The sequence below is a fragment of the Carassius auratus genome, chromosome 35 (assembly GCF_003368295.1).
Source record: "Carassius auratus strain Wakin chromosome 35, ASM336829v1, whole genome shotgun sequence".
In the NCBI taxonomy this organism is placed as follows: domain Eukaryota; kingdom Metazoa; phylum Chordata; class Actinopteri; order Cypriniformes; family Cyprinidae; genus Carassius; species Carassius auratus.
The window spans coordinates 15480359-15505806 of record NC_039277.1 but is presented as its reverse complement, the minus strand read 5'-3'; the positions used below and the strand labels follow the sequence as shown (position 1 = coordinate 15505806).

Below are 25448 nucleotides of genomic sequence, written 5' to 3'. Positions count from 1 at the left end.
TAACCTGCTCCATGTTAGACATGACGTGACCTCGCATAATATTAAGCAATTATTATTTCACAGCAAGCCTTCATTGTGGCCTAACACCTATAGCAGATGTATAGATGTAGGAGAATAATCTTTGCCCTAATCACTAGTAAAATTAAATTAATAAGTCTAAGAAAGGTACACAAGTCTGAGTGGGTTAGAGGTTAGCAGCCAATAAAATCAATAAGAAAAAATGAAAGGCAAACAAGGGTCTTGACAGGCTTTACACGTTGGCTCTGACAGAGCGATAATTGGTGAGGGAGATACTCAAGGTATAGCTGGAATATGGAAGTTCACAAATTGATTGTTTTAAACATGAGGAGATGAGGTTGAGCACGATTAGTCTTTTAGATGTTTCTGGGCTGAGCGGTATTTGCCACCAACTCAGGCACGCTGTTCTGTACGAGGCAGGAAGTAAACGTTAGATAGTACATCAAGGTGTTAAAAAAAACAGCCACCCATTTCTGTCTCCGGTTGAGGAGGTGTGAGGAGAAAATGAGCAGCCTAGGGAAAAAATGAGTTGTTATTTTGACATATGAATTTTTAATATCACACTTAAATGTCTTCCAGGGTTTTAGCAGGTCTTAAAAAGGTTTCAATTCACCCTACCACGAATGAAATCCCAAAAAAAAGGCCTTCAGTCAGAGCAGAAAGTCTTGGCATTAAATGTTGCATATAATGCTAATAATTAATATCTTCCTCAGTATTTTTGTCTTTTACTTTGAGACGCAAAATAAAGGTATCAAGTCTGTTTAATGAGAAATTTGACAAAATTAAGTGATTGAAGAAATTAAGATGTATAAAAATATTTTAAAAAATAAATAAATATCTGTAAATCTGAATACGAGGTGTGAAAACTATTTTTCCCCTTTAAATTAAGTTACACTGGCACTAAGTTACTTAAATCCACTGCACTGATCGATATTTGTTCTTTTTAAACATAAACTTTCTTCGTTTTGATCAGTTTCACAGGAGAGACAATATTCTAGAACATTCATTTTTGTGCAGTGTGATCACTGATCAGAAGGTACAGTAAAAGTTATTTTCATATTCTTGTTTTGTAAAATTATTAAAAATGACAATTGGTAGGATTTGGTAGGATTGTATTTTCAAACCTAAAAGTGTTTACAATGTATTGTGTTCTCCCTATTTACATTTAGAACATATGTTTTCTTTAGTTTATTCCTTACATTTTCTTAACTTGGTCTTAAAAGGTCTTAAAACATTTTGAATTTGCATTCATAAATCCTGTATAAAAATCCTGCATTGTTCAGTTCCTTTATTTCTTTAAAGCAGTTAATGTAGTTTCACAGTATATGTCCTATCGAGAACACACAACAAGGAGGGAATCGTTTCTCTAAGCTAAACAGGCATCCAGAGAGCATGACTCGTGTTATTGGGATCACAAAGCATTGCTTTACCTACCGTGTTTGGTAATCATTTTATATCAAGGAAATATTGAAAGGGTGTGCTTACACAATGGCTAACAGCATTAGCTGTTTGTAAAAGTAGGTCCTGTTTGAATAATAATACGACTCATCTGGTTTAAAAAAACCTGAAACTGATACGTTAAAGAGATTTCACCCTTGATTGAAACAGTACTTGACAAAGCATAGTTTGTCGGATTTTTATGTAGAACTACTTGAAAGATGCAATCTGGATAAGACATTCAAATAGTTTTTTTCCAAAGAAATATGAAATTTCATCACTTGCTTCATACATTGCTACAATATTAGACAGATTAGACAGTTGACCCTTTGCCTGTGAAAAATCACTGAAATGTTGGTAATCTAATATACTTATTTTCTGTATATTTTGAAGCGTCGGTCCCCATTCCATGCGACCAGCACAGCTCTATTCAACTGAAGAAAGTCAAACGAGTGAATCATGACAACATTTGAATGATGTGTGAACTCTTTCTTTGAAACAAACGTGCTAGCTTTCTAGCAGTCGGGTCAGTCGGCCTACTGTCACATAATATTTCAGTAGCATATGTTTATTAGGGCTTGGTCCATGTGCGTCACTCCTCTCTCAGAGGAGCCCGTGTCAGTCTCCGTCACATTAAAAGCTAATTAAGATCTGAGTGATTTCCAGAGGGGAATGTGTTCTACTAAAACATCTTCACAAAGCCGGTGATTCCCACATTAATCTTCTGCCCCCCGGGAACATTTCTATCGATTTGTGGTTCTCTGTGAACCAGTCTCATCTTGGAAGTGATGAACAGGATTAGACTAAAGTGACAGTCAGAGGAAGGAGGTGTTAATGCTGAAGGCGAGAGAGAGAGTTTTCAGTCACTCAATTACTTGTCTTTGTTATTCTGTTTAAGTGCTTTTCTTTACTTCATCTTATTGAGAGAACTGGTGTGATGGTTTCTAATTGGAAGTAACCAAGTGAATGTTGCGCAGAAAAAAGCACTTCTACTGAAAATTAAATTAGCAACATCACAATACTCAAAGATACTGATGTGGACGCACATCTCCCTCAATATTTAAAATAATGTGACAATCTATACAGGGTTTGCAGTTACCAGCTTGTACGTTTTATTTTTTGAATAACCTTGAGTATGTGGTTGCTTTCTCACTATTGCTGCATTTACTTGATCAAAAATTAAGTAAATACAGTCATGTTGTGAAATATTATTATTCTATTTTTTATGTAGTTTATTCAAAGCTGAATTTTTAGCTCCAGTCTTCTAAGATTTTTTGTTCAAGAAACATGTCTTATTATTATCATTAATGTTGAAACTTGGAGTTGTGCTCCTTAATACTGCTGTGGAAAATAAATATTTTGTAACATTATAAAAGTCTTCACAGTCACTTTTGATCAATTTAAAGCATTCTTGCTGAATGAATGTTTTCAGTACAGTACAGTAGTGTATTTATCAAAATACTGTGGTATGTATTATCATCTTTCTGTGCACTTGAGTTGTTGCTTAACAATACTCCTGAGACGTGTGATTCAGGTGAAGTTGGCATTAAGCAGAAAATTAACTCTGATAAAGTGTTTTTGTTTGGACTATTTCATGAAGTGTTTCCTCCCATATGGAGAAAAATTTAAGGCAGAGCTTTTTTAATACACCTGAATGAACTCACTGAGGACTCCAGCTGCCTTACTTAATTAACACAACATCAAGTTTTAGTTTAAACTCATTTTATAAGTGATTTGTTTCATAAGTAAACAATTTTTAATCATGATTTGCTGCTTGCTGATGCAGAAACAGGTGGAGAAGGATTTTCTCATTTTATGCACCCATGCAAAAAAGTCATAAATATTTCTGATCCATTTTCTGGAAAGGGAAGTCTAAATTTTAGTGCATTTATCAGCTCAAATGTACTTTGAACTATAGCTAACAACGTTTCCATTCAAATAATTTGGCCAAAACAGTGATAATGTAAAGAAAATCAGGCTGATTACATCAGAAATGGCAGAGAGAATGAAGTCTTCATTTCAAACTCATCTTGTGTTTTCAATAAATTATTAATTCCAATGCATTTCATTTTCTGTGAAATACAGAATGAACCCAGATAGTACATGCACGTCTGCAAGGTGTCTTTAAAAGTTCAGTTCTTCTTCAGATGTAAGTTTTACTATGTCAAAACATCCCACTGCTGTATGATATGCAAAATTCCTACAAAAGGAAATGAGCTCCTCACCGTGGCACATTAACAATATTTATGCTGTACTATGCTTTACACTCTCAGTCAAGTAAATTAATAAATTGTGAGTGTTATTGTTTGGTGAAGGCTTACTTCCCAGTAATCAAATTATTAACAAGCAACAATGTTTTTACCAGGCACCCATGCAAACAACATTATACTAAACATTATTCTCATCTAAATGAAGCGAGTAAGCTTCGGCGCCCCTCAGGGCTGGATTCATGCCCACCAAACTGATTAGCATTGCATTTCCTGTTGTCATGAACTGCTCAGAGACACGAAGGCTGAGGATCCAAAAGCAGTGTTTATTCATAGGGTATTCCACTATCATGAAGTCATAGCAAAAGTCATAAAACAGGCAAACTTTACAGAGAGAGTAATCCAGAACAAGGGGCAGAATAATACAAGACTCAGGAAACAGTGGCTCAGAAATGCAGTAATTAACACAGACAAGACTTCACTATGAATGACTGAATGAACCAGGCTATATATTGGGTGAGCAGACAGGGTTAACAAGACACAGGTGCCAACAATGAGTGCTGATGAGTCCGGGCGAAGGATTGTGGGAAATTAAGTCCAAGACTGAATGTCAGAGGAATGGGATGAAATGAATCTGGTGGTTATCAAGAACACCTGTCCTGCATGCCATATTGAATGGAAGTTTATTTCCGCCAAGAAAAAAGTTCTCTCACAATTCTTAAGTTAATATCTATGGAGCCCCGCACATGACATGCAAGAAAAAAATAATAAATCGTGTGCACGATTTACAAATTCTCGTTCCCTCGATGTACTAAAACGTGCACACGATTACTGTTTCGTTCCCTCTATTTGCTAAATCGTGTGAACAATTTACTAATTCATTCTCTCAATTTATAAACCGTGTGGACAATTTATAAATTGAGGGAACGAAATAGTAAATCGTGCACACGATTTAGCCTACTAATTTTTCCTGCATGCCATGTGCGGGGCTCCGTAAATATCTCACAAAAAAAAAAGAAACTGAGACAAAAGGTCAGAATGGTGAGACAATTCTGACTTATACTTTTCACAAATGTTTATAACATGCAGTTGTGAGATATTGCATAAGAAAAGTCTGAATTGAGAGATATATTCTCGCAATTGTGATTTGTTTGCAATTTGTGATCTTTTATCAATTGCAAGCTTATGTTTTGCCATTGCAGAATTACAAGAAAAAAGTCTTGCAAAGACAAAACAAATTGTGACACATAAACTCGTAATCCTGAGTCTGAAATGGATATAAAATAAATTGCAAGAAAAATAAATTAGCTTGTTTCTGCTTTTTTTCTGCCATTTGCAACTTTTTCTCACAATAATGTTTTTTTTTCCTCTTGAGTTTATCTTTCTGTTCTCACAATTGTAAAATATAAATTCAGAATGGCAAGAAATGTCAGAACTGTGAGATAAAAAGACACAATTACATTTTTAATTTTTTTTTATTGGATATAAGCTTCCATAGGCTTACATGTTGGTGTACTAAATAAACTTACAGGGGTCTTCAATAGGGGGGTTTGATCTACAAAAGAGTCTGGCTCCACATTTTTCACCATTATTTCTATGTATGGTCATTCCCACAGCTTTCCAGTATCTTTTTGATAACAACACAGGAGGACACTGACCGCAGTATTCTTTCCATGATCACTCTGGATAATTGCTTAGGGCCTGTCTCTTTAAAATTAAATTTGTGCAAGCAAAACCCTGTGGAGTCAAGTGATCTTAAGGAGCTTATTTAAACCGAGTGTACTGTTTGATGACGCACATATTCATGGACCATTGTTCACACGGTTCTGTTATAAACCTCCTTTTATTTCAAACTGTGAGCTTCTTTATTTATTTACATTTACTTGTTTACAATTTGTGTGGCAGATTTTCTCTGAATGCGAAGCAGCTGCTGCCCATCGTAATGTGATGATCTGATCCTATTTCTTTTGTTCCATCTTGAATTTCTTTTAAATATAGTGATCAGAATTCAGAACCAGAACCAACTGAACCAGAACCAGTTCAGTTTTGTGTGACAATGTCTGAACTTTTTGCATTCTAAACAAATAATGATTCAAAAACAGGGTTATCTGTCATATGGAAAGTGCAGTAAATCATGGGATACAGGTAATTTATGCATACAGAAAATTTGCATAGTTCAGTATACATACTTTATAATGCAGAAATAGTGTATGCCTTTATGGCACCATATTTTTGATTATGAGAAAAACACTTACATTTAGGTTCGTTTACATGTTCGGCATAATATTTCGCCAAGAAACTCTAGACATGCTTTTGAAATCCTAAAACAAGCTGCATTCTCTAAAATGTGTGTCTGGCTGGCGAACAGCTCAGGGACCTGTTTAATGGCCTAAGCAGACATTTTCATTTGTAATTATAGTAATTCTAAGACACAGGTGAGATGGAGGTCGCACATGCAACAGACAGACGTTATAAGGGCCATCATTACCTGTGTATCACTTTTCCAATTAAATGATTAAAGATGCATTATTGAGGAGACCGTCTTTAGTAACTTACTGCCACCTTATGGACAGAAAAGTTAATTACACAATCAGTTTTTGTAAATACATATTTTCACTATGTTTCAATATTATGATTCCATGCGATTAAATTATTTAGCTCTCTGTTTATATCCTTATTCATTTTTGCCTTTTTTTTCATCTTTATATTGTGAGGCTCCTTGTAATATGTGTCACTTTTCTAATATTTAAGTGCGTAATTGCAATGTGTACAGTTTTAAAGGAATTAATGGTGTTAAGTGGCTAGGGATTGTTACGAGTAAATAAATGATTTAATTACACTTCTTCTCTGGCAAATTTACGCACTAAAAAAAAGTATATTTTAGAACTATTAAATCGAACGATCTGTATCTGAAAATCACGGAATGATTTGGAAAAAATCATAGGTGACTTTACAGGTAACACGTGAAAAAAAAAAACATAATTAAGGCCTATTGTACATGTAAGATTCAAAATAAATTCTGGGCTTCTACTACGCCTCATAGACAGTAGCTTCGCCCACTTAGGTGTCTTCTTCTACCAGCTTTCATCTCTGTGAGAAATCTTTCTTCGTGGCCGTGCGCTACTTTCGTTGTCCTCCTCTCCAGCAGGGGGAAGCTGTGCTCCGTTAACAGTCGCGCGCCAGCGTAGAATAAGACAGCTGCGACAACAACAACAACAGCAGTGGTTGGCAGCTCTACGCGGCTTATTGCCTAATGTGAGGTGTCACATTTACATCAACCCAGTGTTAATTTTGACACGAAATTTAATTTAGTTTTAGTCTTAGTCTTTTGACTATAATTCTTTTTAGTTTTAGTCGAGTTTTAGTCATCTGATTTGTTTTAATTTTAGTCTTATTTTAGTCGACTAAAATTGCTTGGTATTTTAGTCGACTAAAATTGCTTGGTATTTTAGTCGACTAAAATAAGACTAAAATCAATAACATATTCACTAGACAATTTTTTACAGCTGGTATAGGAAACAAACTTAACCAAAATATATAAAACACAAATTCAACTTTATTTCAACACAACTGTGTCTTTATTTCGATTCAAAAGCTTTTATGCAGCAACAAACACTGTCATGATAATGTAAACAATAACTAGCTGCCAATTGACCATCAATAAAAGAAAAATAACGTTAGGTCCAGGACCTTAAAGCTTACAGCTGAGCTGAACAATAAGTGCATACATTTAAAGTAAATATTTAATAAGTTGGCAGCTAGGTGGATAAAAAAAGTAACAAGATTTTATAAGGTATTCATTTGTCTAGCAATATTGTATGTTTTAAATACTACAATATTGCTAGATTTGTATGTATAATGATAGGATGTGAACATTCATGTTTCACATGACTAATATAGAAATATTTGTGATATTGTCAACAAGTAGAACATTATAAAATATACTAAACATTAGTATTAATCAAATGTATTTATCATGATATTACGTATTAGTATTGTGCTCGCATCTAACTTGAAGAAGGGGCTATTTTACAGTACTTTTCAGTTCGTAATATTTAATGCTACAACATCTACGCACTGCAGTATTCCACTTTTGCTTAGCTCAATAAACAAAAGAACATCGTTGTAAAATTACATTTGAGAAAATGTCCGGATGGCTCGTCTGTAAATGTCTTTTCAAATTGGTGGCATTCTTGCCACGAATGAGCGCTCCGCATGCTTTACACTTTGTTTTGTTTTGTTCGTCGTCAAACGTGAAGTGAGCTGTGGACATTTTGTCGCTCTTTTAGACATCACCTCTTCGAATGCCGTCTTCCCGGGAGCTCATTTAAAAACTGAAAACCTTCGCTTCACGTCTCAATAAGTCAGGCTCTGATTGGTTCTCTTCTCTCATGCAGTCTTGCCTGTTCTGTTTTGCTGGTTCTTTTGTTCATTCCTCGCATCTCTCCCGTCTGCTGATTTGATTTTCGTCACAGTCTATTTTCGTCTCGTCCTTTATTCGTTGACGATAATGTCAATCAATTTAGTCATAGTTTTAGTCTCCATCAGTGCCTTCTATTTTAGTTTTCGTTTCGTTTTCGTCTGCAAAAATATATTCGTGACGAAAATAATGACGAAAATATTTAGTCAACGAAATTAACACTGCATCAACCGTTATAAAATCACTTCGCTTTACTTGTTTAGTGTCAGGACAACTGGTTGGACCTTTTGAACAGCTTAATGGTAAGTGAGGTGTTATGTCAACCCTTATATTATAAAATGAAGTTGATTTTCTGAGCTCGTAGTCATGTTTTTATATGATAAAACGCTGTTTCCGGCTCTTTTGCTAATTTAGGATGATTAGATCTAGTTAAAACTCCTGAAGACCAGAAAATCAGCAGCGAACTCTTCTCCGACATCATGGCCCAGCCGAGAGGAGTCAACAGCCTTCAGTTCAACCAGGACCAAAGTGAGTCTGAAATATCATTTCCTTTGAGAAACATGCTGCTGCTATATTATTACAATTGCTGCCAGACTGATTTCATGTGTGTGTGTGTGTGTGTGTATATATATATATATATATATATATATATATATATATATATATATATATATATATTCATGATTTATTATATATTTTTTTCAATATTGACATCCAGAAAGCAGAGTAACCAATAAAATATTAATATATTTATAATACAATGTCATGATCACAAATGAGACCAGTGCAAATTTTCAAATGAACACATATTTTTTTACGCAATAATTCTTTAAACCAGAAATTTTTTTGACAAAGTGGATAAAATAAAGTCAGTGTTCTCAAAAATTTAATAAAATATCAGCCACAATAAAATATCAGCAATATTAGCCACTGTTAATAATGTACTGATGATCTTTTTCTGTATTCATTAGCTTTGACTTTTTCCATGTTGTTTAGGTTGTTTCTGCTGTGCCATGGAAACAGGTGTTCGTATTTACAATGTGGAACCTTTAATGGAAAAGGGCCATTTAGGTAGGATAAATCTGTTATCTTTTTGCAAAAACCTATTTGTTGACTTATCTGTTGATTGTGTGTGATTTGGTTGGTTATAGATCATGAGCAGGTGGGCAGCATTGCTCTGTGTTCAATGCTTCATAGATCAAACCTCTTGGCTGTGGTGGGAGGCGGTGTCAACCCCAAATTCTCAGAAATCTCAGGTACACTTGGAGTCTAAATTGCACTTATATACTTGGATAAAGTACACTTGAATGGCTTCCTTCAATCCAGACTTTATATGAGCTGGAATAAACTATGTGTGTTTTTTTAATCATCTTATCTCTGGCAGTATTAATTTGGGATGATGCTCGGGAAGTGCGAGACCCCAAGGATAAATTAGTTCTTGAGTTCACGTTCACCAAACCAGTGCTGGCTGTGAGGATGAGACATGACAAGTAAGATATCCAGCCATTAAACAATAGTGTTCCATCTTTACACATGTTAAAAATGCTGTTCATATTAATAATGTCTCATTTCATGTTTTTATACATGAAGAATCATCATTGTCCTGAAAAATAGGATCTACGTGTATAGTTTTCCTGACAACCCTGTCAAGCTGTTTGAGTTTGACACTCGAGATAACCCGAAAGGTATTGTGAGCATTGCTTGCAATTTCATATAGTTTCATCAGAAATAGGCTTGACTTGTTTTTGTGAATTTTTCATCACTGTATTTTTGTGTTTGTAGGTTTGTGTGACCTGTGCCCTAGTTTGGAAAAGCAGTTGCTGGTTTTTCCTGGACACAAATGTGGCAGTCTACAATTAGTGGTAAGATTTATGTTTAAATTATTATAAAATATTAGAGTAGTTAATTGAATTTCGCACATTAAAACTTCTAATCATTTATCAAAGGAATAGTTCACCCCAAAATAAAATTTGCTCAAAATTTAGATTTAGATGAGTTTGTTTCTTAATCAGAACAGATTTGGAGAAATTTATCATTAGAGAATTTATCAAATTCGTTGTCAGTGAATGGGTGCCGTCAGAAAGAGATTCCATACAACTGATTAAAACATCACAATAATCCACATGACTCCAAGCCTATTAACATATGGTGAAGCAAAAAGCTGCATGTTTATAATAAACAAATCCATCACTAAGACATTTTTAACTTCAAACCATGCTTCTATCTAAAATATGAATTCTCTATCCGTATTATTGCTTTTCATCTTGTCTGAATCAGGAGAGAAATATGAACAAAACAAGCATGTTTTACAAGCGAAAAAAGACTGAAATAGTTCTAAACAAAGATGTTGGTGAATTTTGATTTGAGAGGACATATTATGATGGACGTTTTCACTGGAGGAAGCATTAATATGAATTATGGACTTGTATTTTGGCCAGAAGCGACGGTATGAAATTAAAATATCTGGATTTGTTTGTTACAAACATGGAGCTTTTCACTTCACCAGACATTAATTGATGGACTGAAGTGGTGTGGAATACTTGTGGATTATTGTGATGTTTTTAACAGATGTTTGCACCCATTCTGACGGCACCCATTCACTGCAGAGGATCCATTGATGAGTAAGTGATGTAATGCTACATTTCTCCAAATCTGTTCATCTACATGTTGGATGGAATTTTAAATGCTGTCCATGTCGCTTTGATAGGACCTTTCCAACACAAAACCTGGCACATCATCTGCTCCATTCACTATCAACGCCCACCAGAGTGAAATCGCCTGCCTGGCACTGAACCAGCCTGGCAGTGTGGTTGCGTCTGCATCCAGAAAGGGCACGCTGATCCGTCTGTTTGACACTACAACACGAGACAAGCTAGTGGAACTACGTAGAGGAACCGACCCTGCTACACTCTACTGGTATTGTATTTGAGCTTCTTCTTTATCTAGATTCAATCTTTGCTCACTTTGGACATTCTCTTAAATTAATGAGGTGCATCCTGGGATACTTTCTACACAGTATTGAAGGAGTTCACATATATACTAAAAACCTGGCTGCTTTTCCTACACTGACTGAATGATATCTATATAATATGGAGCTCCTCACGACATGCAAGAAAAAATAAATAAATTGTGAGCACAATTTACTAATTCATTCCATTGATGTAGTAAAACAATTTATAAATCGAGGGAACGTATTAGTAAATCGTGCACACAATTTATAAATTGAGGGAATGTATTAGTAAATCGTGCGCACAATTTATAAATCGAGGGAACGTATTAGTAAATCGTGCGCACAATTTATAAATCGAGGGAACGTATTAGTAAATCGTGCGCACAATTTATAAATCGAGGGAACGTATTAGTAAATCGTGCGCACAATTTATAAATCGAGGGAACGTATTAGTAAATCGTGCGCACAATTTATAAATCGAGGGAACGTATTAGTAAATCGTGCGCACAATTTATAAATCGAGGGAACGTATTAGTAAATCGTGCGCACAATTTATAAATCGAGGGAACGTATTAGTAAATCGTGCGCACAATTTATAAATCGAGGGAACGTATTAGTAAATCGTGCGCACAATTTATAAATCGAGGGAACGTATTAGTAAATCGTGTGCACCATTTATATATCGAGGGAATGTATTAGTAAATCGAACCCCTTAGACATAAAATATTTGTTAATATTTAGTTACAATTTCTATAATTTAAAAAAACACATTTGCATGTTCATGGTTCTCTGATGTCCATTGGTCACATGGCATTTGCATCTATTTTATTTAACAATATATTACAATTATATTTTGTTCATCTAAGCCACATTAATTTTACATTTCATTCAAATATCATTATTATTATTATTGGCTTTTTGTGAACCACATTTGGAAAACCCTGGTCTACAGAACTAATTTAACCCTCTCAGGCTCAAATTAAGTTTTAGTAACTTAGTAAATTTAGTAACCTATAGTAAAGTTTTTAGTACTCCAGATTCATAAAATATGTATCTGGAGTAATAAGGTTTTTAGTTACTTTACTGTTGCAAATCTGCAACGCCTGCCTTGAGAGGGTTAAGTAACAATTTCAGTAGAATTTATGTAGAAGCCTTTAGATTAAATTAAAAACATAATTTGATTTAAGTTTGCCCAAACTTCTTCACTGCATTTTATATGAATAGATTTTTAGTATTGCTGTATTTTAATGAAAAAAAAAAAAAATACTTATGAAATAAAAAAATGTCAGATTATTTATTGAATTCTGTTTTACAGTATTAATTTCAGCCACGACTCATCCTTTCTGTGTGCATCAAGTGACAAGGGAACAGTGCACATATTTGCTCTGAAAGACACTAAACTGAACCGGCGCTCTGCGTAAGATTAACCATTTCACTCTAAAAAAATCTTAATTGTCATTTCATTACAGTTTTCATTACATTCTAAGTGTTATTTAGAAATATCCTAGTAGTCACTGGGTTTTATGTGTGGCTTTTTGTCTTCTCTAGTTTGGCACGTGTAGGAAAGGTGGGTCCGGTCATCGGACAGTATGTGGACAGTCAGTGGTCTCTGGCTAATTTCACGGTGCCGGCTGAGTGCGCTTGCATCTGTGCCTTCGGGAAGAACACCTCCAAAAACGTCAACTCTGTTATTGGTACGTAGGGTTTATTGAAATCCTTTGAGTGCGTTGTTATTGATATGTCAGTTTCTCATCACTTATGTCTCTCTTTGAAGCCATATGTGTTGATGGGACATTCCACAAGTACGTCTTCACCCCTGATGGAAACTGCAACCGTGAGGCTTTCGATGTGTATCTGGACATTTGCGATGATGATGATTTCTGAGGCTGGAGATTGAGCTGTAACTTATGTTAACTAGTAGTCACTTAACAGCAAACTCTGCTGGTTGATCCTGTTGCTTTTTTCTGTGAGTGTATGTTACTGCGCTGTATAATCAAATGTACATAAAATCAGTCTGTGAGTAAATGTCTTGTTACCTTTTATCTTATCACTCCACATAGAGGAGTTTCAAAGTCTGTTTACGTGTCCTTCTGAGATACTCAACCTTTGAACACTTTGGAATGATTACTCATCATTCTTTGTCCTGTTTGTGTGCTGTTACTCTTGAGGAATAAGCTCTCTCAACCTTTAAAAAAAATGTTTTCTTTTGCAAAAATTAAAAAATTAGTTTAAAATGTAAATGTGTTCTATTTAAATGTGTTTTAAAAATGTAATTTATTGCTGTGATGGCACACATTTATTATTATCGTTGAAAACTGTCAATATGAAAATATTGTGAAATATTTTTGTGGAAACCCTGATATATGCGGGGTTTTTGGTGAATATAAAGTTCAAAAGAACAGCATTTATTTGAAATAGAAATCATTTATAACATTATACATGTCTTTGCTGTCACTTTTGATCAATTTATTGCAACCTTGCTGATTAACAGTATTAATTTCTTAAAATACTCTTGAAAACAAAAACAGTTTGAACTGTAGTGGTTACAGGGAGGCAAAATCTGATAATAGCAATCAAGTATAAAGTAAATCTAACATAAAATACTGTGTGTGTGGGTATAATACTGTAAAACTTTAATATATCAACAGCACTGCATAGTTAATTCAATATTTATTATATTTACATACATAACATTTATGTCAATATTTACACAAAATAGTTAAAAGGTCTGTCAGGCCATATAAATGGTTTTATCAGTGGATTTCACATTCACATACCACAAACGTACATTTTAAGTGATAGTGAGTTTTGAGTGCACAGGTCTACTTCTTCTTATGAAGTGATAAAAGTGTTTATATCAGATATAAACACCACACGACAGAAATACACAATACACGTTTGTATTTACATATGTATTTGCATTCTCAGACATAAACATGATGAGTGTGGAGTCGAGTCGAGTCGAGAGAGGGAGTGTTTGCGGCTCATTATTACACACGGATGTGCAAAACTGTCCGTGACAACAACATCCAAAAACACGCCACACGACCCAGAGAGAGCGTCCCGAGTCGATCAGAGACGGTGGAGGTGTCGTGTTGGCTTCCTTTTGTTGTATGACAGCAGCAGATTGTTGAGCCCAAATTGGGATTTCGCCTCAGAAAGTGAGTTTTTGTCATGCTAACATGCTAGCCATCTAACGTTACGCTAACCAGCAGAGTGACAAGATAAAAAATATTTAAACTTCGTGACTGAAACCCATAGAAATAACCATAAACTGAGATTTAGACGTTTTAGGTGTATGAAACGTGCTTATTTATATAAATAAAGTCTGTTCATGTGTTACATTCGCGGTATGTTTGTGCTAGCTTTAACTAGCTTCTCATAGCTTTACGTTAGCTCAACATTGATAAGCTAAACTGATTATTTTAAAACATTGGTTTTGTTGATTTATTATTTGAATAATAATTAAAAAAAAGTATTGTGAACGTTTAACACTGTCATTTTAAGAATCGACTGGACATTTGCAGCAGGCCAGCATGAACTGACAGCTAATATTGACGTTTAACGTTACATTGACATCAAGTATCTTTTTATTGATAATTAATGGGTTAGAACTTTGACTTTTATTTATGGCACGCCTTACATTAGATATAATAATGCAGATTTGACGCTTGGGGACATGACTAATATCGTGCAACCTTCCCTTTTCAACATGTTTGTGTGTGTTTGTTTGGCAATCACAGTCATTACATGTCATTTGCAGAGGTTGCATACTAAATAACGTAATTACATTTTAAAGAGACCTCACAAGTGATCCTATCGTTTTATTAGGCACAGTTTAGTCCACTAGGATGGCTTCTCGTAAAAAGGTGCTCCTGAAGGTGATCATTCTCGGGGATTCTGGGTAAGTGATGATCTTCTGAACCAATAATGCCTGATAGTGTTATTTCAGTTTACGTTTCAGTTTCACTTAGATTAATAACTCTTCTTGTGTTTGTGTGCTACAGTGTGGGGAAGACTTCTCTGATGAACCAATATGTCAATAAGAAGTTCAGCAATCAGTATAAAGCCACCATCGGTGCTGACTTTCTTACCAAGGAAGTGATGGTGGATGACAGGCTGGTGACAATGCAGGTATGAGTCTTTAGATGTATTTTTATATTACAAACCATTGTTAACTAAAGCTAATCCCATAATAAGATAGCATTTCTCATTTTCTTTTAGTTTAAGCTGAAGTATTACTATATATATATATATATTTATAATTTACTAAATCACAAAAAAATTATATTATTAAATGTATTATTAAAAACGAATAGTATATCAATGATACTAAAATAATAATACATCTATTATATATATATATATATATATATAAATATAAATAGTATTAATGATTATAATTTTATAGATAGATAGATGGATAGATATAAATTCTTATTTATTTATTCTATCTGAGGTTCAATAACAATGTCAAGTCCTTTCACACTCAGAAATACTATTATATTACTATGATTATATATGTTAATATATAACATTAATATTATAAATATATGTATATGTAGAGAGAGTGAACTAGCAATATTCATATAATCATATTTATGTATATTTATTTATATATATTTATAAAAAAGATATGTATTAGTGCCAAAAACACTGAGTGGATCTCAGGTAAAAAAAAAAAAATATATATATATATAAATTCTGACGTCCACAGTGTTTTTTGCACTAATACATATTTTTTGTATATATATAATGCATATTTGTGTTGTATCATTTCATGACCATTTTTCAGCTCGACCCGTTTTTTTAGTTGCAAAACATCAGGGACATTTTGATTCCTAATGATATGGCCCTTTAAATGCAAACAATGCAGCACTGAACTATTTCATGGCCGTTTCAGATCTGGGACACGGCAGGACAGGAGCGCTTCCAGTCTTTGGGTGTGGCTTTTTACCGCGGGGCAGACTGCTGTGTGCTGGTGTATGATGTGACTGCGCCGAACACCTTCAAAACCCTGGACAGCTGGAGGGACGAGTTCCTCATTCAGGCCAGCCCTCGAGACCCGGAGAACTTCCCCTTTGTAGTGCTCGGCAACAAAATCGACTTGGAGAACCGACAGGTGTGTCTTTATTTAACAGCGTGGGATTACATGTTTACATTTTGACATAAATTCTCAGAAGAAAGATTCTTCTTTTGTTGTTGTCTTCCAATGATTGTTGTACATGTAAACACACTCCTTTTGGGGGTACTGAATGGATAGATAGAGATGGTCAAACTGGTCTTATAAAATATCTACTCTATTGTGCTGATACAAGTTGTAATGTTACGTCTGATATGTATCTCAGTTATCTGATTTATCATAGGATGTGTCATAGAATTAGCTTCCGTTTATTGGTATACTTTTCACCTCAGGCAGATATTTCTTGCTCCTTTATTAATAACATTGCTTCATCATAATCATAATCTAACCTGTCCTAATTATGTGTTCATGTTTTCATAGACAGATTTTCATGTCAGATTTTTATTTGTATTTTTTATTTTTTCATTTTCATAACAATCTTCAGATTTTTTTCATTATATACATTATGGCCATGCCCCCCCCCCACCCCCCACCCGCATTAAGCCCCACCCCCGATTCATCGATTCATCGTTTTTGAAACCTATCGATGATCGAAATGAGAAATTTCCTAAAATGCCCATCCCTAGCAGCAGTAAATCTGACAAATAGGCATTATCTCATTCAGTATTGCAGATCAAATCGCCTGCGATATTGCTCAATTGTCAGTGAACTACAGCTCTGTGTAGTGAATGCCGCTCCGTCTGAAAGCAGGTGATGGAGATTTACTACTAATCACAGAACCGGCGCGCCTGACGGTTGCATGAGATTAACTGCACAGCCCTACTTTTTAACCACAAATGCTCATCTTGCACTAGCTCAATTTCTCACTTTATCAGGGATGTGATTATTGCCGATTATTTTGGAATTCGGTCTAAAATCATGACCCATGTAAATCATGCAGGTCAGTAATAAATAAAAAATCAGGGGGATGGAGGTGTTCATGGTGATTGAAATTGCAAAATGGCTTTAAAAAATTCACTAAATAAACTGCGAAAAGGTTATGGACGGAAACATCATGAACGGAATGATCCGAGAGCACTGAAGGAGCTCACAGCGCCATCTGCTGGACAGCTGAAAGGGTTCAAATGCGAGTAGAATCAGTGCTGAAATGTGTTTCTCACCCTGTAACTTTTTTTATGAATGATGGTGAGAATTTGAGGCTAGTACTGTCATAAAATATGTAATGGTTGCGATGTAATTATATAAATTTAAGCTGCAGTCTTCTGTTCTACATGTCTGCTGAACAGTACGGTGTTTTCAGTTTCGATTAACTGCTCTTCTTGCATTTGGGAACACAGCATTCGTCATTAGATCCATTTATAAGTGTGTTGTTGTTTGTATAAATAATTTTCAGTGTTCACAGGATTTTTTTAGAAATCATTGTAACATTCTGATTTGCTGCTCGGAAACATTTACTATTTATTATTACGAATGTTCAAAACTGTTTTTACTGCTTAACATTTTTGAGGAAATAATGAGACCACTCAAACATTTGTGGTAAGGTTTAAAAGTGAGAGAGATCATTTTATTCATCATACATTAAACTGATAAAGTGAGTGTAGAGTGAATACATTTAAACTGTTTTAAAAAAATATTTGATAAATGCGGTTCAGTGAACTTCCTATTTATCAAAGAATCATGAAAAAAAAAAAAATACCACACAAAATACATGAAGCAGCAGATTCAACTCTTTTGAACATTGATAATACTTAGAAATATTTCTTGAGCATCAAGAACTGGAGCATTGATGCAGAAAGCTCCAATTACATTTTATAATATATTAAAATATAAACCTTTTTTTATTTCATAATATTGCTTTATTTTTTTACTTTATTTTTGATCAAAATCAAATAAATGCAGCTTTGGTGAATAGAGGAAAGTAATTTCAAAATCATTAATAATTGTAATGTTTCCAAACTTTTGGCAGATACTTAATAATACTAATAATAACAATTCTATTAATACTTTTATTATATTACATTACATTTTATAATATTAATTATTATCGTGATTATTAAATACTGCTTTTTATTTTTACCGGACAAATGTGTTAAAATATAAGATTTATCTTTTCATGTGATAAAATATATATTTTTAAATATTAAGTGCCAGGGGCGTGGCTTGGTCAGATGTTCCTAATTTTTAGTTTCTAGTCCTCATTTCTCCCTATTAATTTCTTCTTTGTGTGCAGCAACTGTCAACGTTTGTTTGTGAAAGTGGTATTCGTGTAGTGGGTCGAGAAATATTTATTAGTCAATTAGAAGATGACTTCAGCTTATTTTTTGTAAAAAAAAAAAAAAAATGGTCTGAAGCTTCATGTCTTAATCTAAACATAAGTAAATGTGAATTAATGTATATTAAAGATTGTACAGCACTCACTATTTATATATTTCATATTACATATTTAGGTACTACGATGACTTAATGTGAACGTGCAAAGAAAGTCAAATGCCCTTTATAAAAAAAAAAAAAGGTAAAGCAATGATGTCTGAGGATTTATAAGAAATAGAATGAGATCTACCCTACCTTTTCGTACTGTTGTACACAGATGAAGAACTAAAGGCGCATGACCTTTCCAAAGGGACTACGTCATGCAAGTCGTTGATTCGCATCACAGAGTGCAAGATGAGCATTTGTGGTCAAAAGCATATACGTTTGTCTACAATATTTGGACCTTCAGTCTGTTGATTCCCATTTAAGTCTGTTAAATTAAGAAAAATCCTAGATTTTTTTCTTCAAAAACCTTAATTTCTTTTCGACTGAAGAAAGAGACACAAACATCTTGGATGACATGGGGGTCAGGAAATTATCAGGAAATTTTTATACTGGACTGAAATGTTATTTTAGCAACGAGCTGAAATAATCGTAATTTTTTTTACTTTTAAATTTTTTTAATTTCAGTTCATGATAACCCTGATATTGATTCTAAAATCTGACTGGATGCTGCCTTATTAAACTGACCAACTGTCTGCCCTGTGCAGGTGACAACGAAACGAGCCCAGGCCTGGTGTCAGAGCAAAAGCAATATCCCGTACTTTGAGACTAGTGCAAAAGAGGCCATCAACGTGGACCAAGCTTTCCAAACCATCGCTCGCAACGCCCTCAAACAGGTACGTACCATTTGACATTACGGGTGGGAATCTCTAGGCACCTCACGATTCGATCTCATTTTGATTCAGAGAGCTGCATTGTGATTATAAAACGATTATCAATGCATCAAATTGAACTGCAAGTGATTTCAACACCCCTCATATTTACAGAGGCTCCCCGATGTGCAAAAAATATGTGATATTTAGATGTTTGCTAATGTTTTGACATTTGTGAATCGAAAATTGCAACATCCGCATCGCAATGCATTTTAATTTTTTTTTTTATAGTAACAGCACCTCCACTCTGATACTAATGTATGCCCCTCTCACAGGAGTCTGAGGTTGAGACGTACGACTTCCCAGACCAGATTAAACTGAGAGATGACAGACCCGTGTCCTCTGGTGACGGCTGCAGCTGCTGAGGCGGGACGTATGGAGACAGAGGGGACCAGAGATGCAGAGGAGAGCCAGTGTGGGGCAGACCGATCCCGAAGTGCAAAACATCCAGCATTCAGAAGAAAACACTTCCTTTCCAAACTTGTATGTAAAGAACTGTTAGGAATTTAAAGAAACTCCCTACTACAGCATCACTTTTAATATAACTACCTTTAAGGATATTATTTCTATGAGAAAGAGATGAAATGTGATAGTTATTCTATTATTTACAAGTGATTTTTTTTTTTTTTTGGCTTTTTGTATTGTTTATTCCTTCATCCATGCAGATTATAGTCTTTCAGACTCGTCTCCTGCTTGTTTGTCTGTCTGTGCCTTTTACTTTGTTTTAGGATGAAGAAGTCTTCCTTGAAATTCCTTTATTTTGCCAAATCCTTTAATATGGTAAACTAAACAAATATACGTACACTCAGAATACACAGCCAAGCATGTCACAATATCAAAATCCTCAGCATAATTTAAGAGCTGCCAAGGCCAGAAAGAATTATTTCAAGTTTGTGCCTAAGGAGGCAACCTTACATGACTTGTTAGGCTGGTGAACATTTTGGGGATCTGGTAGCTCACGAAGTCTTAAGTGCAATCATTTTAACCATGCAACAGTTTCGTTCACTTCGAACGAAAGTGTTTCCCCAGTTTTAATGTATGAATGTAACAGTCATGATTAATTCTTGTCTTGACCTCATGCTGTTTAATTACTAGGTTTACAGTTTATTTTGATGTTTCTATGTTCATATAGTAGACATTTCTAACAGGCTCATCTCATTGATCGAATTATGGGTATTATGTAGGTTAAATAAAGGAAAGCTGAAATCAGAGAGTGAGGCCTGACAACCCTTGAATCTGTGCGACATTTTTTTTTTACGTCTTTATTTCTATCAACCAGTGTTGGAGATTATATTGATCGAAAACCCTTAGCGATGTCTGCCAATAGAAACTAATAAACACACATCTGTCCCTCTTTTATAAAACAAGTACCTTTCCTTGAACATGGTCAAATCATTTCTCTGTATTGTTTCATCAACAATGCTTCATTAATAAATCTTTATTCAAATGACAAAACTGGTTTGTTTTGGTTTCTTTTACACTGATAAACTTTAAAGGAATAGTTCACAAATAAGATAAAATTTGCTGAAACTTTACTCGCCCCTAGGCCATATGAATTTGTTTTTTCATCAGAACAGATTTGGAGAAGTTTAGCATTCCATCACTTGCTTACCAGTGGGTCCTCAGCAGTGAATGGGTGCCGTCAGAATGTGAGTCCAAACAGCTGATGAAAACATTACAAAAATCCACATGATTCCAGTCCAACAATTAACTATTTGTAATGTGAAAAGCTCCATGTTTGTAAGAAACAAATTGATCATTAAGGTGTTTCAAACTTTAAACCTTCATTTATGGCCATAATATGGAAAATATTCTGACGGCACCCATTCACTGCAGAGGATCCATTGGTCAGTTCAAATATTTTCTGATGTAAAAACTCTGCATCTTGTATGGTCTGAGGACGAGTTATTAAGTACATTTTTACTTTTTGGTGAAATATTTCATTTAACAACTCAAAGCAATTGTCTTCAGACATGAGCAAAAGCACATTATTTTATGCTTTTTAAGCCTTCGCAGTCCAAGATAAAGACACGGCAGCAGATGTTTCTCTTGGACGTCCTTCTAACATAGTGCAAACAGCATCTGCGTCCACATTTCTCCTCTTATGCTTGAATTTGTCTCTCAAATTGTCATTATGAAACAGGTGGTCCGAATGCATCCATAGTTTCCATCACTAGACACAAATGGTCCAAGAATGAACTTACAGAAACCCGAAGAATCCGAGCTTCATCCGCAGTCCATCTCCTATAAAGACATGACCAAAAATAAGGTAAGTTTTATTGTGTATAATAGAAATGTACTGTTCTTTTTTTATGAATTAATATCATAAACACACAGGATGGAATTTGAAAGAGGAAAATCAGGTAATTAGACCAGTGTGGCATACTGTGTCGACCTAAATCTAAATTAGGACAGCTATTTTTAACGCTAGAGTTTTGTATGTGATCGTTCATGTGCTTTAACTCACACAGACAGTGTGTGTCCTGTAACATCCAAGTTTTTAGTGATTCCTCCTTTCCTGGGCTCAGGATCAGGAGATAAAGACTGCAGGGCGATAGCTGCCTCTCTCTCACATGGGAAGGGTACATTTAAAAAGCTGATGTTTCGTTAAGGATAAGCAAAACAGGACTTGGAAAAAACATGCACCTGTTTCTCATGCATTGACCGATCTACTGTTACTTGACTGCACGTGTCTGATCAAACTCCGTCGTGCAAGCAGGTAAGAGCTTAAAAGTCTTAATAAATCCCGGGATACACAAGCAGAGTTCAACTGTATCACATTAAAATAGTTTGATATTTAAGAACAGCAGTACTAAAAGGATACAATTCCAGTTTTTTATCTGAATCGTTTTCACTCACGCAAGCAGCCATATTGACATGTTTTGTTGCCTTTCAGTTTGAAAGCGGCATTTTCGTCATGTTTTGATTAAACGCAATCCTTCTTTTCATAAAATAACATTCGACAAAGTTAGATTTGCATTACAGTTAAAACCATAGACATATGCTCATTGGCCACTCGACCGCACGTCAACGTCGCCGCCATATTGGAGCGGGCAACTCTCATAACTCTCACACCAGGACAGAAGAAAACATACCTGACTCATCGACAGATTGGACACCTACAAACCGTCACACGATAATAAAAACAGATCTCGGGGTGTTATCTTTCACAGGTAAGAATCAGCTGTTCTTTCTCGATGTTTTGTGGTCATTTTTAACATTATGTTGACAGCTTAATTAACCACCAGTGTCAGACTATTAATAAATAGCTAGCGATATCGCTAATGTAGTTAGCAGTGAAAGCTGAGAATTCTAATTTTAAACGAATTCTTATTACGTTTTAACTTCTATTGCCATTTATATAATAAACTAAATGATGTTATGAGCACAGTATACAGAGTGAGCACTTTCACTGTCTAGATTAATGATGGAGCTAAGCTTCTCTCTTTAATTTCACTACCGTTACTTATTTACAAAGATTAAGTGGTAACACTTTAGAATACTAGTCCTTTAGTTAATGTTAGTTAATTCATTAACGAACATGAACAAACAATGAACAAACTGTGAACTTATACTTTGTATTATTTTTTCTTCCCTCTTAGCCATTTGCAAACAGGACAAGGACAGCCTTAAGGAAAGCTGAGGAAAGCTGTTCTCAGAGACAAGACTACACCTCCCTAGACTAATGTTGTGTTTGTACTAAACCCAGAGTAGCCCTGAATGAATCGACAGAATGACCCAGCTCATATTCTAAAGCGATTAATCGTTTGAAAGCATTAATTTATACCAGAAAACAAGACAGAAATACTAAGGAAGAAAATCTCTGCATTAATCACTTAATTGTTTGATTCTGATTCATTCAGACATTTCTAATAATGTTGATACAAATGCTAATACTGCACTCATGTTTATAATAAAAGATGACATAATCATTCATAAAAAAAAAACTTAAACCCAGCAAAGAAATAATGGATGTTGCATTAAGTAATTTATTTTCTCATTACATACAGTCAAGTATATTACAGATCTCTTCATACTTGTTATAAAATTAGATTCATTGGCGTATATATTCAGATTTGAGAGGTTAAAGGGCAGAGAGCATGATCACTATACAGCGGATTCCTCACTGCTTCCTCACATCAGCAATAATCTGGGGAAGAAAAAATTATTACACTCTGTATTCCAGTGCTAATATATGAACATCGTGAAACCAAGACATGTGCAGGAGATGCATAATGACCTCAGATATTAATTTTTATTATCTACTCAATATATTCATTTTTAGATTTTTATTGGTTAATTCTTTTGTATCTTAAAACGGGGGAAAACAATTCTGCCAAAGGTGAAAACCATTGTTTTTCTTAGCCGCTGACAGATATTTGTTCTTGTTTTAAACATGAACTCATTTATATTTCAGTAAATGCTTCTCGATTTAAGGATGTTCAGAGATTTGAGCTGGAAAACAAGAGGAAGAGCACCATTCTCTGGTGAAGAAGAACACCATGACCTTCATCAAATTAAAATCTCTCGTGTTTATGTCCGAGTCGAACGGTGGCGGGTAAAAGAAAAGAGTAAAAAATAAACCCTGGACAATCTTCCTAAAACATACGTCTGCAGGAGCCTCGATGATTATAAATATGCTTTATCACAGTATTATTTCATCAAGCCTTGTGTTCAACTCCATATTTATACTGAAAATAAAAGTAGCTGTGATCTTATTCTAGTTAGCGGCTCTGAAATCGAGTGACAGCTGATGGTGACACATTTCACACACAAAAAGTGCTTCATATTCAAACAGTTTAGATTAACACTCATATAACTGTATTGTCTGTGTGAGAGGAATCAAACAATCAAATCCTGCGATCATTTACTCTTCCTCAGCCTGAACAAGTGTTTTTTTTTCCGCTGAACACTAAAGAAGATGTTTTTTTGAGTGCGAACAGTTGACGGCACCCATTGACTACTATAAAAGAGGAAGAAATACTATGGAAGTGAATGGGTACCATCAACCATTTGGTGTTTATAAATATGTAAAATAAACACACACAGTTAAACTTTTATTCCTAACTAGTAATTCCCAAAGCAACCAACTATGTGTCATTGTTGTTAACTAAGACTGAAACTACTAAAAACAGTTTTCTGTAATTGAAATAAAGCTAAAGTAAAATGATATAGATAAATCATGTAAGCTACTACTAAATATTGTAGAAACTTACTTTTCTGTAAAGTTTCTTTGCAATGATTTGTAAAGTAAAAAGCACTATAAATTAAATGAAAACTACTAAAATTAAAGTAGTAACTTTTTACAAAAAAGTTGAAATGCTTAAATTATTAAAACTGAAAAAGGCAAAAAAAATATTGTTGTTTGGAAGCCAGAACCGTGTGTGTGTGTGTGTGTGTGTGTGTGTTTACCTGGATGTTCCCGTGTTTGGCTCCTGGGATGATCTGAATCCTCTCAAAGTCCCTCCCCAGGATGATGATGTCACAGCCAGAGTAGTACGCCTGTCCCACGTGCTATAACTATAACAATCTCTGCTGCTGCTGTTACACTCAGTCACGAACAGCTTGAATCATCTGGACTTTTGAGTCAAATATTTTGGCAAAATTTCTTAGCATTTTTATTTTATATTATTTCTTAACATATCAGACAATATCTACATTCATTTTGCATGCATCTTGTTTATTCTCGATTATAAACTTTTTGTTGCTCTTTTTGTTGTTTTTGTTGTGTTGTTTTTTATCCTCATTTGTAAGTCACTTTGTATAAAAGCGTCTGCTAAATGAATAAATGTAAATGAAAACTTATCAAATTATGGCTTCTTTCCTTACATGAATATCGAAATATTCAACTCAAATAAACACTTGTATGATGCAGTATTAGAATTAGAATTTAATTTAAAAGAGTCCCGATCTGAATGAAATGTTTTGCAAACTCGCTCCAAAGCCCCGATTAAATTATTCGCGAAACGCGCTTCAGAGTCCAAATCTGAATCAAATGTTTTGTGAACTCCGAAGCCCCGGTCAAATGATTCGCGAACCGCGATTCGGAGTCCGATCTGAATCATATGTTTTGTGAACTCCGAAGCCCCGGTCAAATGATTCGCGAACCGCGATTCGGAGTCCCGATCTGAATCAAATGTTTTGCGAA

General features: G+C 34.7%; 3 protein-coding genes and 1 long non-coding RNA gene across 5 annotated transcripts in view; 3 read left to right on the top strand and 1 right to left on the bottom strand.

Annotated features, from left to right (window-relative positions):
* Positions 1-8290: 8290 nt before the first annotated feature.
* wdr45 (WD repeat domain 45) lies at positions 8291-13057 on the top strand. Its single transcript, XM_026220230.1, has 11 exons — positions 8291-8384; positions 8497-8610; positions 9079-9153; positions 9234-9338; positions 9467-9572; positions 9673-9767; positions 9865-9944; positions 10790-10998; positions 12348-12449; positions 12581-12726; positions 12807-13057. The coding sequence occupies exons 2-11, from the start codon at positions 8562-8564 to the stop codon at positions 12914-12916; spliced, it is 1077 nt and encodes a 358-aa protein (XP_026076015.1). The 5' UTR covers positions 8291-8384; positions 8497-8561; the 3' UTR covers positions 12917-13057.
* Positions 13058-13988: 931 nt separating this feature from the next.
* Positions 13989-20748, top strand: LOC113054582 (ras-related protein rab7-like). 2 transcript variants are annotated; one of them, XM_026220229.1, is made up of 6 exons: positions 13989-14189; positions 14864-14936; positions 15040-15166; positions 15936-16154; positions 19136-19264; positions 19576-20748. In XM_026220229.1, exons 2-6 carry the CDS (start codon positions 14884-14886, stop codon positions 19663-19665), a joined length of 618 nt encoding a protein of 205 aa, XP_026076014.1. In that variant the 5' UTR covers positions 13989-14189; positions 14864-14883; the 3' UTR covers positions 19666-20748. The 2 variants fall into 2 exon arrangements, with proteins under 2 accessions (XP_026076014.1, XP_026076013.1); XM_026220228.1 differs by having other exon boundaries at positions 13989-14193.
* LOC113054583 (uncharacterized) lies at positions 19916-22351 on the bottom strand. The gene is made up of 3 exons (XR_003277401.1): positions 22125-22351; positions 21768-21896; positions 19916-21544 (listed from the first exon to the last, which is right to left on the bottom strand). It is a non-coding gene; the product is annotated as an uncharacterized LOC113054583 (long non-coding RNA).
* Positions 21947-25448, top strand: part of LOC113054580 (cGMP-dependent protein kinase 1) — a 24970-nt gene continuing 21468 nt past the window's right edge. The window contains exon 1 of the mRNA XM_026220222.1: positions 21947-22019. The gene's annotated coding sequence lies outside the window, so the exon portion shown is untranslated. The remainder of the gene's footprint in view (positions 22020-25448) is intronic.